General features: G+C 66.0%; 2 protein-coding genes across 2 annotated transcripts; one reads left to right on the top strand and one right to left on the bottom strand.

Annotated features, from left to right (window-relative positions):
- Positions 1 to 1,964: 1,964 nt before the first annotated feature.
- On the bottom strand, positions 1,965 to 7,962 carry LOC127389375 (C-type lectin domain family 18 member A-like). Its single transcript, XM_051629795.1, has 11 exons — positions 7,741 to 7,962; positions 6,820 to 7,044; positions 5,558 to 5,649; positions 4,887 to 5,008; positions 4,694 to 4,801; positions 3,283 to 3,375; positions 3,062 to 3,168; positions 2,485 to 2,614; positions 2,311 to 2,407; positions 2,106 to 2,197; positions 1,965 to 2,014 (listed from the first exon to the last, which is right to left on the bottom strand). Exons 1-11 carry the CDS (start codon positions 7,960 to 7,962, stop codon positions 1,977 to 1,979), a joined length of 1,326 nt encoding a protein of 441 aa, XP_051485755.1. The 3' UTR covers positions 1,965 to 1,976.
- Positions 7,963 to 10,429: 2,467 nt separating this feature from the next.
- LOC127389144 (fibulin-7-like) lies at positions 10,430 to 13,698 on the top strand. Its single transcript, XM_051629392.1, has 8 exons — positions 10,430 to 10,489; positions 10,876 to 11,032; positions 11,211 to 11,381; positions 11,624 to 11,749; positions 11,874 to 11,996; positions 12,092 to 12,229; positions 12,308 to 12,446; positions 13,135 to 13,698. Exons 1-8 carry the CDS (start codon positions 10,430 to 10,432, stop codon positions 13,493 to 13,495), a joined length of 1,275 nt encoding a protein of 424 aa, XP_051485352.1. The 3' UTR covers positions 13,496 to 13,698.
- Positions 13,699 to 15,724: the final 2,026 nt, after the last annotated feature.

The following is a 15,724-nucleotide window of genomic DNA, read 5'->3' as shown; positions in this document are numbered from 1 at the left end:
CCCCGCGGCTCCGGCTGCTGCTCCCCCCGCTGCGGCGGCGGCGACAGCTCCTCCCGTCCCTGCCCCCGTCCTGCATCCCCATCTCATCCTCATCCTCTTCCCCTTTCCTGCCCTCCTCCCCGTTCTCCTCTTTACCCCCCATCTCCACCCTCATCCCTATCCCCGTCCTAATGACCGTCCTCCTCCCCATCCCATTCCCATATTCCCATCCTATCCCCATTCCTATCTCCATCCCTATTCCCATTCCCATTCCCCATCCCCATCCCTATTCCCATTCCCCATCCTATTGCCATCCCCACTCCCCATCCTCATTCCCATCCCCTTTCCCATTCCCACTCCCCATCCCATTCCCGCTCCCCATCCCATTACCATCCCCATTCCACTCCCCATCCCATTCCCATTGCCATCCCCATTGCCATCCCCATTCCCATTCCCACTCCCCATTCCCAACCCCATCCCCATTCCCATTCCCATTGCCATCTCCATTGCCATCCCCATTCCCATCCCCATTCCATTCCCACTCCCCATTCCCACTCCCATCCCATTCCCATTGCCATCTCTATTCCCATCCCCATTCCCATTCCCACTCCCCATCCCCATTCCCACTCCCCATCCCATTGCCATCCCCATCCCCTTTCCCATCCTCATCCCATTCCCATCCCATTGCCATCCCCATTCCACTCCCCATCCCATTCCCATTCCCATCCCCATTCCTATCCCCATTCACAACCCCATCCCCATTCCACTCCCCATCCCATTCCCATTGCCATCCCCATTCCCAACCCCATTCCATTCCCACTCCCCATTCCCAACCCCATCCCCATTCCCCATTCCCATTCCCATTGCCATCCCCATTCCCATTCCCATTCCCACTCCCATTCTCAACCCCATCCCCATTCCCACTCCCCATCCCATTCCCATTCCCATTGCCATCTCTATTCCCATCCCCACTCCCCATCCCATTGCCATCCCCATCCCCTTTCCCATCCTCATCCCATTCCCATCCTCATCCCATTCCCATCCCCATCCCACTGCCATCCCCATTCCCACTCCCATTCCCAACCCTGGGCACTGGAGCCAGGAGCTTGGCTGGATCCAGCTGCTCCAGCCCCTGCCCCAGGGATGGAGCTGGAGGTACCAGCAGGGTGTGGGTCTCAGCAGGGGGAGCCTGGTGGGGCTGGGGGAGGAAAAGGAGACAAGCAGCTCTTCCCAAGGGAGAGGGTCTTTATTGAGCGCCCAGGAGGTGCTGAAGGACCAGGTGATGATGGTGAAGGTCGAGGTGATGGCTCAGAACCCCTGGTGCCAGGCTGGGGGTTCCTGCCCAGGCCCGCACGACGACGGGGAGCAGATCCCAGCCCTCCCTGGGAGCCAAGGTCTGTGCCCCCCTCATCCCCCCCCAGAAGCCCCCCTGGACCCTGGTTGCACCAGAGCCACAGTGAGGACACAGCCCAGCTGCCAGTTCAGGAGGAGGCTGCTGCTGGAGCTGGATGTGGGGACACCTCCCTGCCCTGGGGGCTGCCACAGAGGAAGGTGAGGGGCAGAAGAACACACTGTTTCAGGGAGCATGTGCCCTTCTCACCAGGTCCCAGGGCCATGGGTCCCCTCAGCCCCCTGTCCCCTGTGTAGGGTGCTGTGGGAGGGGTCTTCCTTAGCCATAGTCCAGCCTTGGCATGGCAGCAGGGTCCTCCTGAGCCATGGTCCAGCCTTGGCATGGCAGCAGGGTCCTCCTGAGCCATGGTCCAGCCTTGGCATGGCAGCAGGGTCCTCCTGAGCCATGGCCCAGCCTTGGCATGGCAGCAGGGTCCTCCTGAGCCATGGCCCAGCCTTGGCATGGCAGCAGGGTCCTCCTGAGCCATGGTCCAGCCTCGGCATGGCAGCAGGGTCCTCCTGAGCCATGACCAGGGCTTGGGCACAGCACCAAGGTCCTCCTGGGCCCGGGCTGGGCACAGCAGCCGGCGCTGGCCGGGGCTGCTGGCTCAGGGGTCCTGCTGCCACAGAGCAATGTGCTCCTGGGCTGTGATGGGACACAGTCAGTGTCCCCTCCACACCAGGCAGGAGCCAGGGGTGCGGGCAGGGCTGGCAGGGGGTGCTCAGGGCTCACTCACTGAACTGGCAGATGTAGCGGTTCCGGGTCTTGCAGCGCTGGTCGTTCCAGTTGAAGGCAGCCAGTGCCTGCATCTCCACACAGTTCCCAAACCTGTGGCTCCACGGGGGGGTGTGGGGGGGAGGACAGTGAGGCCAGCCAGCCTGGTGGCAGGGTGGTGGCACCACACGGAGGGCAGGTGGCCTCCCCAGCCAGCCGGCACTTACCCCTGGTTGTCCGGCTGCCCGAAGGCGAAGCTGGTGAAGGAGGAGGGTTCTCCCACGTCCCAGCGGAAGGAGGCCTTGGATGTCTTGTAGGTGAGCCCTGGGGCAGTGGGAGGTGGGGTGGCACAGCCGCCCCTCCACCCCAGCACCCACAGCCTGCCCACCTCCCTCACCCACCGATCCAGAAGTTCCCGGTTTCAAAATCCGTGTCTGTCACCCTGTTGCCGCTCTCCAAGCGGCTGAGGTAGAAAGCCAAGATGTCCTGGACCTTCTGACTTCTGACCTGGGCCAGCGTGGCCCCTTTCTCCTGTGGGGACAGGAGTGAGTCAGCCCCCAGCCCGTGGCCTGGGACCACGGGGAGATGCGTGGGGGAGGTGTGAGCCTGGGTGGGATCTTCCAGCCACAAAGGAATGCCCAGAGCGTAGAGTCATGGAATGGTTAAGGTTGGAAGGGACCTTAAACAACCTCCCTGCCATGGGCAGGGACACCTCCCACCAGCCCAGGTTGCTCCAAGCCCCATCCAACCTGCCCTTCAACACTGCCAGGGATGGGGCAGCCACAGCTTCCCTGAGCAACCTGGGCCAGGCTCTCACCACCCTCATGGTGAAGAATTTCTTCCTAACATCTCACCTAAATCTCCCCTCTTTCAGCTTAAAACCATTACCTCTTGTTCTACCACTACCTTCTCTGGTGAAAAGCCCCTCCCCAGCTTTCCTGGAGCCCCTTCAGGCACTGGAAGGTGCTCCGAGTTCACCTGGCACTTCATTTTGGCTCCATAGTAGGTGGCAGCCTCAGGGGACACCATGAAGCAGTCGCCGTCGATCCGCACGTCGCAGGCGTGGAAGGGGAAGCGGATCTTCACTGCGGGCAGGGGCGGGAGCAGTGGGTGCTGGTGCCCCAGAGCTGGGCACGCTGGGACCCCTGGCCCCGCCGCAGGGGTCCCCACCCCCGGGTCCCCGCTGTCACCCCACTCACTGCCACAGTCGGCGCCGCCGTAGCCCGGGTGGCAGAGGCAGGAACACTCCTCCTTCCGCAGCTTCCCGTGGAGACACTGCCCGCTGCACCACACTGCGGGACGGGCTGCGTGGGCTGGGGCCTGCACTGCAGGCACTGCAGCCCTGCACTGCTGGCACTGCACCCCTGCACTGGCAGCACACAGCAGGCACTGCACTCCTGCACTGGCACCACAGAGCAGGCACTGCACCCCTGCACTGGCACCACACAGCAGGCACTGCAGCCCTGCACTGCTCTGGCACTGCACCCCTGCACTGGCACCACACAGCAGGCACTGCACCCCCTGCACTGGCACTGCACAGTGGGCACTGCAGGCACTGCACCTCTCACACTGGCACTGCACTGCACCTCTCACACTGGCACTGCACAGCAGGCATGGCACACTCTAGCCTGGCCATGCACACGCACGCACTGCCCTGCCCCTGTGCACACACGCACTGCCCTGCCCATGCATGCTCCTGCTCTGCACCAGCAGGCACACACACTGCACTGACACTGCATGGGCACTGCATGGGCACTGCTCTGGCACTGCTCGGGCACTGCTCAGGCACTGCTCTGACACTGCTCTGGCACTGCTCGGGCACTGCTCGGGCAGTGCTCTGACACTGCTCTGACACTGCTCTGACACTGCGAGGGCACCGCTCGGGCACTGCTCTGGCACTGCACTGACACTGCTCTGGCACTGCACAGGCACTGCTCTGGCACTGCTCTGGCACTGCTCAGGCACTGCTCTGACACTGCTCGGGCACTGCTCTGACACTGCTCTGACACTGCTCGGGCACTGCTCAGGCACTGCTCCGGCACTGCATGGGCACCGCTCGGGCACTGCTCTGACACTGCACTGACACTGCTCTGGCACTGCACGGGCACTGCTCTGGCACTGCTCTGGCACTGCTCGGGCACTGCACAGGCACTGCTCTGGCACTGCTCTGGCACTGCTCAGGCACTGCTCTGACACTGCTCGGGCACTGCTCTGACACTGCTCTGACACTGCTCGGGCACTGCTCAGGCACTGCTCCGGCACTGCATGGGCACCGCTTGGGCACTGCTCTGACACTGCACTGACACTGCTCTGGCACTGCTCGGGCACTGCTCTGGCACTGCACGGGCACCGCTCGGGCACTGCTCTGACACTGCACTGACACTGCTCTGGCACTGCACGGGCACTGCTCTGGCACTGCACTGACACTGCTCTGGCACTGCACGGGCACTGCTCTGGCACTGCTCTGGCACTGCACGGGCACTGCTCTGACACTGCACGGGCACCGCTCGGGCACTGCTCTGGCACTGCACTGACACTGCTCTGGCACTGCTTGGGCACTGCACACACACGCACAGCAGCAGGGCCCACGCCGCGCCCACCCCCCCCCACCTTGGCAGTAGCGGCCGGTGTAGCCGGGGGCGCAGGCGCAGAGGCAGGAGCTGAGGAGCAGGTGCCCGCCGTTCCGGCAGCTCATGCGGCAGGGGTTCCGCGGCACCTCTGCGAACAGGGAAAGGCCTGAGGGCTGCCACACGGGGCTGGGGGAGGCCCTCATGGCAGATCCCGGGGGGCCAGGGACACTCACCGCAGAGGCCACCGCCGTGGTCCCAGGACTTGAAGCATCCGGAGAGGCCGGCGGTGCAGAGGGAGCACCAGGGCCCGCGCTGGTAGGGCAGGACGGGCGTCCCCCCCACCTCCCAGTTGCCCCTAAGGCCGCGGGTGGCTGCAGGCGCTGCCCCGCCCCGCCCACACCCGCAGGCCACGCCCATATCGCGATAGCCCCACCCATATCGCGATAGCCCCACCCATATCGCGATAGCCCCACCCATGTCGCGATAGCCCCACCCACTTCCAACACGTAGCCCCCGCCCCGCAGACAAAAACCCCGCCCCCTCTCCCCACGTAGCCCCGCCCACAACACCCAGTCCCGCCCCCCTGTCAGAATAAAGCCCCGCCCACCGCCACGGCCCCGCCCACCGCCAGGCCACTGGGTCCGCAACCCCGCCCACTGACAGACATCGGCCACGCCCACAATCTCAGCCCCGCCCACCCCTATGATGACGCCACGCCCCCTTCCCTCCCCTCGCACCCCATAGGCCACACCCTAGGGCGACCACGCCCACCCCCGGGGCCCACCCACCTTGAGACCACGCCCACCCTTCCGCAGACCCCTCCCATTCACTTTAAGCCCCGCCCACTCAGCCGCAGACCACGCCCACCACTACCCCCGCCCCATGTGAGCCCCTCTCCCCTCACCCTGGGGAGTAGGCGCAGGCGAAGGCCTCGCTGTGCCCGCGGGGGCAGAGGTGCCGGCCGCAGCCCAGCCGCCCCGCTGTGGCCCACACCAGCTGCGAGAGAGCCCCGTGTCACCCCTGTACCCCCCGGACCCCCCCCTTTTCCTTCCGGCTCCCCCCCTGCCATCCCACCCCCTACCATCCCCCCCTGCCATCCCCTGCCGTCCCCCTGCCCCCCCCCCGCCATCCCCCCACCATCCCCCCTTGCCATTCCCATCCTGCATCCCATGCCAACCCCCCCTCCATCCCCCCCCCCCCCCCCACCTTCCCCCCCGCTGTCCCCCCTGCCATCCACCCCCACCTTCCCCCCCTGCCATCCCCCCCTGCCATCCCCCCCTGCCACCCCCTGCCACCCCCCTGCCATCCCCCCCTGCCACCCCCCTGCCATCCCCCCCTGCCACCCCACTGCCATCCCCCGCCATCCCCCCCCATCCCCCCCTGCCATCCCCCGCCATCCCCCCCCATCCCCCCCTGCCATCCCCTGCCATCCCTCCACCATCCCCCCCCTGCCATCCCCTGCCATCCCCCTGCCCCCCCCGCTGCCACCCTCCTGCCATCCCCTGCCATCCCCTGCGATCCCCCCCTGCCATCCCCCCTGCCCCCCCCCCCGCCATCCCCCCCTGCCATCCCCCCTGCCATCCCCTGCCATCCCCCCCGCCATCCCCTGCCATCCCCCCTGCCATCCCCCCACCACCTTCCCCCCCGCCATCCCCCCCCCCTTCCCCTGCCATCCCCCCCTGCCATCCCCCCTTCCATCCTCCCCTGCCAACCCCTGCCATGCCCCTGCCATCCCCCGCTATCATCCCCTTGCCATCCCCCTGCCATCCCCCCCTGCCATCCCCTGTCATCCCCTGCCACCCCCCCCCTGCCATCCTCCCCTGCCATCCCCCTGCCATCCCCCTGCCATCCCCCTGCCATCCCCCCCGCCATCCCCCCCTGCCACCCCCCATGCCCACCCCCTGCCATCCCCCCACCATCCCCTGCCATCCCCCCCACCTTCCCCCCCCCGCTATCCCCCCCTGCCATCCCCTGCCATCCCCCCCTGCCATCCCCCCTTCCATCCTCCCCTGCCAACCCCTGCCATCCCCCCACAATCCCCCCGCCATCCCCCCCTGCCACCCCCCTGCCATCCCCCATGCCCACCCCCTGCCACCCCCCTGCCATCCCCTGCCATCCCCCCCTGCCACCCCCCGTGCCCACCCCCCATGCCCACCCCCTGCCCACCTGGGTGTAGTGGCGGCAGGTGGCATTGCCGGCGCAGCGCCCCGTGCTGTGGTCGTAGCTCCGTCCCTCGGCGAACCAGCGCTCCAGCAGGGCCCCGAACCCCCCGGAGCCCACCGGGACAAGGGCCTCGCTCCAGCCCAGCTCCGGGGAGCCCGGCGGAGCGGGACCCTGCAGGCAGCCGGCTGCCCGAGCCCCCGCCAGCCGCCCCAGCGCCTCGCTCCACTCCTGCGGGGGCTGCCCTGAGCCACCCCGGGACAGCCCCCCACCCCGGGGAGAGGGGGGGTGTGGGGACAGCGGGGGGAACACCCAGGACTGGGGGTCTCCGAGGGGGTGAACCCAGGGGGCGATGGGGGGACAGCAGGGGGTGGGCATGGGGGAGGCTGCAAGGGACAAGCAAGGGGACCCAGCCCTGCCCTTGGGGAGTGTGGGTGTGGGGTGGTTTGGGGACACCTGGGGGTCATCGTGGGACCTGGGGGACACCTAAAAGGGACCCCAGGGAACCAGCCCTGCCCTTTATGCGTGCAGGTGTGGTCGTGGGACAGCTGGGGGTCATCATGGGACCCCAGGGGACCAGCCCTGCCCTTGGTGAGTGCGGGTGCGGGGTCCTTGGGGGACACCGAGGACCATCACAGGACATGGAGGACGACCCGGGGTACCAGCCCTGCCCTTGGTGAGAGCAGGTGGGGGGTGCTTGGGGGACATCGAAGACCCCTAAGAGGGTCCCCAAGGGACCCTTGATGTGTGCTGGGTCTGGCAGTGCTGGTGGCATGTCCCACCTCGGGGTCCCCGCACCTCTTCCACTTTGTCAGCTCATTAATGAGCTCCTGGGTAGCCCTGCCCCCCTCCCTGGGTGTGGGGTGGGAGGAGGATGGGACATCCAGGCTTGGGGGGGGGGGGGTCCAGGGGGACACACAAACTCACCAGCTTCTGCATGTTGGCAGCAGGAGGCTGCACTTTGCTCCTCAGCTTGTTGTGCAGAGAGAGCACCAGGAAAGTTTCCTTCATACTGAGAGCTGGGGGGGGGGGGACATTGGGGACAGGGGGTGGGGTCAAGGGGGCCACAGGGGGCAAATGCCTTCCCATACGGCCCCCCGAAGGGTCCTGCCGGAGCCGGGGATACGGGGAAGGCACCCAGGTTTCCATGGAGACTCGAGGGGAGAGAAGAAAACTCTTTTGGGTTGGGAGCACAAAAGGGGTAGGGGCCAGGGTGGGGGGGACAGCCCACTGAGCCCCCGTCTCGCACGGGTGGGCTGGGAATGCCAGGAATGTCGTTGCTCCCCCCTCCCCACTCTGTCCTGCCAGCACCCAGACCCCACCAGGCTGGAACCATTGTTAACCCCCATTACCAGCCTCAGGACCACCCCCCCCCCATCCCAATCCCATCACCAGCCCCAGGACCCCCACCCCCAGCTCCACTGCATCACCATCCACAGCTTCACCCCCACAGCCCCATCCCATCACCAACCCCAGACCCCCCCCACCCCATTCCACCACCAGATCCATCCCATCACCAGCCCCAGGATCCCCCCCATCCCTCTCCTATCCCCAGCCCATCCCCAGCCCCAAACCTCCCCAACCCCATCCCCAGACCCTCCCCATCCATCCCATCCCATCCCTAGACTCCTCCAAGCCCCATCCCATCACCAGCCCCATACCCCCCCCAGCCCCATCCCATCCCCTCCCCAGCTCCCCCCACCCACCAAGACCCCCATTGCCATGCCCAGCTGCCATCACCCACTCAGCCCAAATGGCCCTTGGGTGCACCCACCCCCCCCAAAACCAGCTGCCCCCCCAACAAACCACCTCATCCCTCTCCCAGTTACCTCCCGGCGCCGGCACAGCCACCTTCTCCAGATCATCCGTCTCACCCCCCCTCCACACCAGGAGGTTACAAACCAGCAGCATCAAGAGCTCCATGCAGGTGGTTGGGCTTGGGGAGGGGGACACACACACACGAGACCCCAAGGGCTCCAAGAGGGAGGATTTGGGGGAGATGAACCAGCAGCAGCTCCGACGTCGGAGCGAGCTTGGTGGTGAGTTCCTGAGCTTGTGTGTGTGTGAGTGTGTGTGTCTGGTGGCAGGATTTGATCCTATTGAGGGCTCCAGACAGGCACCGCTGGGCAGCTGGAACAAAAGCCTGACGGGTGAGGAATGGCCCTGTCAAAACAGTTGCTCGCTGGTGCGAAGGCGACAGACAACTCCCGGGGCCCAGGGCTGCAGCTCCCCCGGGATGCCCCGCAGCAGGGTCAGACCCCCCGGGGGGCTCTGCCCCAACCCCGCTGCCCAGATGGGATGAGAAGGTGGACGAGAGCAGGGGGGGCCCCAAGTGACACCCGCTTTGGAGTGCTGGGAGATTGGATGTCAAGGGGCTGGGGGCTACAGGGTCCCCCCTCTCACTGCTGGTTTTCCTCCTGCCCCATGAATTAAAGATGCTGAGGAGGTAACACACACCGCCCCGGGCGCCGAGCCAAAGACCCGCTCCCGAGAGCTGGGCAGGGTGGTTGTGGGGTGGGAGGATGTGAGGGCTGGGGGGCTGGCAGTGGGAAGGGATGCCGGGCTGGGGGGGACATGTCTAGGCAGGCAGCCAGGGTTGGGTGGGGGTCCTAGAGCACCCCGATGGCTCAGCACCAGCGTGGGGCTCCCACGGCTGCGCTGGGGTTTGGGGGTGTTCCTCTGCACAGGGCGGGTGTCTGGATGTCTGAAGACACCCCAGCTTGGGGTGTGGGGGAGGCTGGGGGACAGGGACGTGCTGCTGGGCCCCTTGCTCTGGGCTGTCATGGGCAGGAGGGACCGGGAGCATCACCCCAGTCCAGCTACTGGGGCTGAGCTGGATGTCAGCAGAAATCCAGCTCTGAATGCCCTCAGTTCCCTCACCGTGACCTCACCGTGAACCCCAACCTTAACCCTGGCCTGAACCCCAGCCTAATGCTGACCCCAATCCTAACCCGGGCCTGAACCTCAACCTTAACCCTGAACTGAATCCCAACCCTAATGCTAATCCCAACCTTAACCTTGGTCTGAACACCAACCTCAACCAGAAACCTAACCCTAACTCTTACCCTAACCCTCAGGCTCACCCTAAGGTTACCCCTGACCCCAAGGTCAATACTGACCCGAATCCCACCCCGCACCCCAACTCTGGGCCCCAGCAGAGCCCTGGGATCCCCTTGGGAGCTCCAGTTGGGGCTGAACTCACCCCACGGTGCTGCTGGGCTCTCCTCAGCCAAATCCATCCCTTCTCCCAGGAGACTTTCCCACACTTCGCCAACGCAGGGGATTAACCTCGTCCCGCACCCCCACGTGCCGGGGAGCCCCCGAGCCCCGGGGGGAACCTGGTGCTGCCGTGACAGCCACTGCCTGGCCCCGCCATCTGCTGGCCCTGGGACATGAAAGGCCCCAAAGCCTCTGATGTGTGGAGAGGGGAAGGGAGAGGCTGACGCCGGTGCCAAGGGGAAACTTTCCTACAGCTCGGCCTCAGCCAGGGGAAAAACCAACAAACACCACGGGCACGCGCTGCGGATAAATCCCGGGGAGCGCAGAGGAGCGGCCGCCAGCCAGCGGGACACAGCCCGACCTCTGGTGTCTCGTCCCTGCAGCCAGCCCTGGCACCATGCTCCTCGTCCCACTGCTGGTCCTGGGCATCCTGCAGCTGCCCCTCGGCGGCGCCCAGGTAAGGACCCTCGTGCCCCCAGCCCCAGCCCCCTCCTCGCTGGGGGCTTCTCAGTGCCCACCTCTCACACCCCAGCGCTCCATCACCACCCTGGGGTGGGGGGGCATGGCACTGCCGCCGTGCCCACGGAACCGCCCAGGACCAGGGGAGGGGACAGTCTTGGGGCTTTTCCCCTGGGAGGTGATGCTAAACCTCCCCGGAGCAGCTGAGTGGTGGGGCAGGACCGGGTGGAGGGGCCAGGGGCAGACCCCACCCTGGGGCGTGGGGGTGGAAAGGGCTCTACAGGGCATCCACGCCGTTCCTGAAGATGCCGCCTGCCTCGGGATGGCTGTGTCAGGGTGGCGGGGGAGCCCGGCGGGTGACAGGGATGTCCTCGTGTCCCCCAGGAGTGCCTGAGCCAGCCGCAGGCGCTCGGGGCGGTGCGGCAGATGCAGAAGCTGCTGGCAGCGCAGGAGGCCGCCCAGCTGCGCGGCACCCGCGGGCTCCGGCACCAGCTCTCCCTCCTGCAGAGCCGCCTCCAGAGACAGGCCACCAAGCACAACGGTAACCCCGGCCGGGTCACCACCACGGTGGGGGGACATCCCTCTGCTGCGGGGGGTCACCTCGGACCCCCGGCAAGCAGCAGCTTGGGCCCAGGGACCCTCAGCTCCTCGGCGGGGCTGGTGTCGGCTCCTGCCTGGCTGTGTCCATCCTTAGCTGTGTGTGTCTGTCTGTCCTGCAGAGACCTGCCCGCAGCCGCTGGTGCCTCCCAACGGGCGGATGCTGGGCCGGAGCCTGCGGGTGGGACACGACGTTCACTTCGTCTGCGACCCCGGGTTCCAGCTGGTGGGCTCGGAGACGCGGGTCTGCCGGCACAACCGCACCTGGAGCGGCACCCAGCCCTTCTGCAGAAGTGAAGTGGGGCTGGGCTGGGGTCTCGGGGGCTGGGTTGGGGTCTCAGGGGCTGGGTTGGGGTCTCAGGGGCTGGCTCAGCCCTACCCAGGGGCTCCTCCATCACCCTCCAGCCTCGGGGGTCCCGTCACCCTGCTCCTCCTCTGGCTGCAGGGAGAGCAGCCCAGAGGCCGCGGCGGTGGGCGCCGAGGCTGGGCTGTGGGTTGGGGTGAGGATGGGCTTCTCCAGCTCCTTCTCCCCCAGGCATCGACGACTGCTCCAGCAACCCCTGTGCCAACAGCGGGACCTGCGTGGATGGCAACCAGAGCTACACCTGCCTGTGCCCACGGGGCTGGTCTGGCCCCAACTGCCAGAGCCCCGTCCATGCCTGTAGGTGCCCGGGTTTGGGCTGTGGAGGAGGGTGACAGCACCCGGGCTCCCCCGGGGACTTCCCCCTCCCTCCCCACCTCCCCGTGCCTCCCCACCCCAGCCGTGACACCCGCTCTTCCCACAGACTGGGTGACGCTGAGCAACGGCTCCTTCAGCCGCCAGCCCCGCTGCGCCGAGGGCCGCCCGGGCGCCCGGCGCTGCAGCTGCGACCCCGGCTTCCAGCTGCGACCCGGCGGGCTCTGCCACGGTAACGGGGGGTGAGGATGAGAGAGGAGGGAGGGAAACTGAGGCTCGGCGAGGAACTCCAGCCACGTCCCGCTCTGTCCTCCCACTCCCCCCCAGACGTGGATGAGTGCCAGCTCTTCCAGTCCAACCCTCAGACCCGGATTTGCCTCTACGACTGCCTCAACCTCCCCGGCTCCTACCGCTGCCTCTGCCCCCCGGGCTACCTGCTCCACGCCGAGCGCAACGCCTGCGAGGGTGAGAGGGGGGTGTGCGGGAGCTGGGGTGTCCCATGGAACCAGGGATGGTCCCGCTCACCCCCTGTCACCACCGCAGACGTCAACGAGTGCGCCGGGAAGCAGCACAACTGTAGCCAGGGCGACCTCTGCATCAACACCTTCGGGGGCCACCGCTGCGTGCGCCCCAAGTGCCCCCCGCCGCGCCACAACACCAGCTACGTCAAGACCTCCACCTTGTGAGTACAGCCTGGGGTCCTAGAGTGCCCTGGGGACCACAGCGTGCTACCCAGGGGCGGCGGGGAGAGTGCCAGCCAGCAAAACTGCCACACGGGGTACCTGGGTGTGCTCGGCACGGTCCCCAGTGGTCTCAGGGTGCTGGGGGTGCTGGTGGGAGCGCCCCAAGGCATGGTGGCTTTATCCAAGCCCTCCAGAGCCCCAGGTCGGGGGTAATTATGCCATTTCCCCACTGCTGGACACCCACATGGTGCCTCTGGCTGCCATCCAGCAGGGAAACCCCCTTGGTCCTGCTCTTGAGACTAAACCACTGGGTGGTGGAGCATGAGCTGCCCAAGCAGAGGAGCACCCCTGCTCCAGACACGTTCCTCTGCAGGAGACACAGCTAAGCCTGGCTCCGTCCCTGGCCTCCAGCCAGGACTGTGGTAGCCCCAGTCCCAGCCTTAGAGCATGACCCAAAGCTGCATCCCTAGGTTTTGGATGTCTCCGTGACATTCACCTGGCAGAAGGGATGGGATAGAGATTCCACACTCAGATGTGTTCTGTCTTGGGCTGCTCTGCTGCAGGACCAGCAGTGGGGCTGGAGATACTTCCTGTGGTGTGGGCTAGGCTTGTTTGCAAGGACCTGGGCAGCTGACCCTGAGAGCCACACCCTGGCACTGAGTGGTGGGAACCCTTCTCTCCTGGCAGCCAGTGTGAGAGGAACCCCTGCCCCGTGGAGAGCCGAGCCTGTCGCCTGGCTGCCAACTCCATCTCCTTCCACTACCTGCCACTCCAGGCCAACCGCACCGTGCCCCACGTCCTCTTCAAGATGTCCACCACCCACTTCGTGGGGGACAGCCTGCGCTTTGCCATCATGGGTGGCCGGGGCCAGGGTGTCTTTGCCGTGCGGCGCTCCGACCGGCAGACGGGAGAGCTGGTGCTCACCAGCCCCACGGTGGGGCCAGCCACGCTGGAGGTGGAGCTGGAGATGAGCGAGTTCTCCCGCAAGGTCCTCCTGGGCAAGCACATCTTCAAGGTCACGGTCTTTGTGTCCCCATATGAGTTTTGATCCCCTTTGGGGGCGGGTGTGGGGCCAAGCCAGGGTGTCTCCTGGGGAGCAAGGGAGCGGGTGAAGCTCAGTGGTCCCAGTTCTTGTCCCATTGGAGACATCCCTCTCCTGCAATGCTTGCTCATGGCTGGTAGGGTGAAGCCACCACAGAAGACACAGTGCTTGAGATAAAGGGAAACCCTGCGGGCAATGAAGGGACCAGCCTGGGGGTCCCTGCTCTGCCACCCCCCTCCCCTCCGCCCGCAGGGCACACGGCGGGGCACGGCAGAGCGAGCTCCTTATATCTTGTAACCTCTAATAAAAGAAAAAGTGGCTGTAGGAAGGGTGTCCACCTTGCTCTGTGCCTGCCGGGTGGGAGCAGCCCCGTGCAAGGCTCCTGGGGACAGCTGGGGGCTGCGGTCCCCTGGCAGAGCTCCGGCTGCCAGCAGAGCTGTCGAGCCCACCCGGCATCACCCTCTGTCCACCTCCCTCCCATCACACCACTGTTTCCAGGGGGCCGTGCTGAAGGACCAACCCCCTCCCAGTTCAGGACTGGGAGGTGGGCTGAACACGCTGCCTTGCACGGCTTGTCCCCAAGGACAGGGGGGGGGACAAAGGACAGCAGGACCAGCTGAGCAAGGGACAACGGGGGTGGGCGGCGAGGATGGAAGAAGGCACAGCCCCCGCGGGGTGCCCGTTGCCACCACCTCCAGCACTGAGCGGGGAGAGCCCCCCCACAGCTGGGGGTTGCAAAGGTGACGGGGGCCTTTGGGGACAGCGAGCGAAGGACACAGGAGCTTTCTTAGGTGAGTGTCCCTGGGGCTGGTGCCAGGGCCCCTCGCACAAAGCAGCCGCTGTGCGCAGCCCGCGGGCGGCTCATAAAGGTCCCCTTATGCGTGGCTCCCCGGGGGGGCTCCAGGGGGAAAAGCCTCCTCCGGGGCAGAGGAGCCGTGGGCTGGGCTGGAGGCTGGGTTGGAAAGGGGGGGCTGCCCTTGGCTGCCTCTGGGAAACCCACAGCTTGGCCCGCGCTCAAGGAGGAGGGAGGCCGGGGGGGGGGGGAAGCAGGGAACGAGGAGGGTAAAAATCCAGGCTGATGGAAAAGCGAAGGGGCTGGTGAGGGGGAGAAGGGGAACGTGGCACTGGTTTTGAAACAGGGGAGACCCCTTGGGAATCACTGACCCTCCGTGCCTGGGCAGGTCACGGAGCAGATCCCCGTGAAGTGCCTGGTGAGTGGGAAAAGGGAAATGTGGCACTTGTTTCTAAACAGGGTGGGTCCTGGGAATTACGGACCCCGTGTGCCTGGGAAGGTCATGGAGCAGATCCTCCTAAAGCACCTGGAGGGCAGGAGGTGGCTGGAAGCAGCCAGCTTCACCAAGGGCAAGTCCTGCCTGACCAACCTGGTGGCCTTCTGTGATGGTGACTGCATCAGTGGATAAGGGAAGAGCTACAGAGAGTGTCTAGCTGGACTTCTGTGAGGCCTTTGACATGGTTCTCCACATCATCCTTCTCTCTCAATTGGAGAGGCATGGATTTGGTGGGTGGACTGCTCAGTGGATGAGGAGTTGGTTGGGTGGTGGCATCTAGACAGTAGTGGTCAATGGTCAATGTCCAGATGGAGAATGGTGATGAGTGGTGGCACTCAGGGGTCTGTACTGGGACCAGTGCTGCTCATCAGTGGCACGGACAGCGGGATCAAGGGCACCCTCAGCAAGTTTGCAGATGACACCAAAACTGAGGGGTGCACGTGAGGAATGGGATGACATCCTGGGGGACCTGGACAAGCTCGAGAAGTCGACCTGTGCGAACCTCATGACACTCAACAAGGCCAAGTGCGAGGTCCTGCACCTGGGCAGGGGAAACCTCTGGTATCGACACAGGCTGGGAGAGGGTGGGATGGAGAGCAGCCCTGAGGAGAAGAATTGGGGGTGTTGGGTGAGGAGAAGCTCGCCAGGAGCGGGCACCATGTGCTGGAGCCCCTCTCTCACTAGAGCAGAGGGGGACAGGCCCCTCCCTGGTGAGACCCCCCTGCAGGGCTGGGGCCAGTTCTGGGGTCCCCAGCACAAGAAGGACGTGGGGCTGTTGGAGAGAGGCCGGAGGAGGCCCCGGAGATGATGGGAGGGCTGGAGCAGCTCTGCTCTGGAGACAGGCTGGGAGAGTTGGGGTGTTCAGCCTGGAGAAGAGAAGGCTCCAGGGAGACCTTAGAGCACCTTCCAGTGCCTGAAGGGGCTCCAGGAAAGCTGGGGAGGGGCT

Source organism: Apus apus, chromosome 11 (assembly GCF_020740795.1).
Source record: "Apus apus isolate bApuApu2 chromosome 11, bApuApu2.pri.cur, whole genome shotgun sequence".
NCBI lineage: Eukaryota > Metazoa > Chordata > Aves > Apodiformes > Apodidae > Apus > Apus apus.
The sequence above is the reverse complement of the archived record's forward strand: the minus strand, read 5'-3'. Positions and strand labels throughout refer to the sequence as shown.

Bases quoted from the DNA above. Each gene is read 5' to 3' on its own strand.
- LOC127389375 (XM_051629795.1), bottom strand. From the start codon at position 7,962: ATGGAAACCTGGGTGCCTTCCCCGTATCCCCGGCTCCGGCAGGACCCT. The intron at 2,615-3,061 runs GTGAACTCGGAG...CTGTCCCCACAG, and splicing joins GAGCCAAAATGAAGTGCCAG to GAGAAAGGGGCCACGCTGGC. The intron at 2,408-2,484 runs GTGGGTGAGGGA...CCACTGCCCCAG, and splicing joins AACCGGGAACTTCTGGATCG to GGCTCACCTACAAGACATCC.
- LOC127389144 (XM_051629392.1), top strand. From the start codon at position 10,430: ATGCTCCTCGTCCCACTGCTGGTCCTGGGCATCCTGCAGCTGCCCCTC. The intron at 12,230-12,307 runs GTGAGAGGGGGG...TCACCACCGCAG, and splicing joins CGAGCGCAACGCCTGCGAGG to ACGTCAACGAGTGCGCCGGG. The intron at 12,447-13,134 runs GTGAGTACAGCC...CTCTCCTGGCAG, and splicing joins TACGTCAAGACCTCCACCTT to CCAGTGTGAGAGGAACCCCT.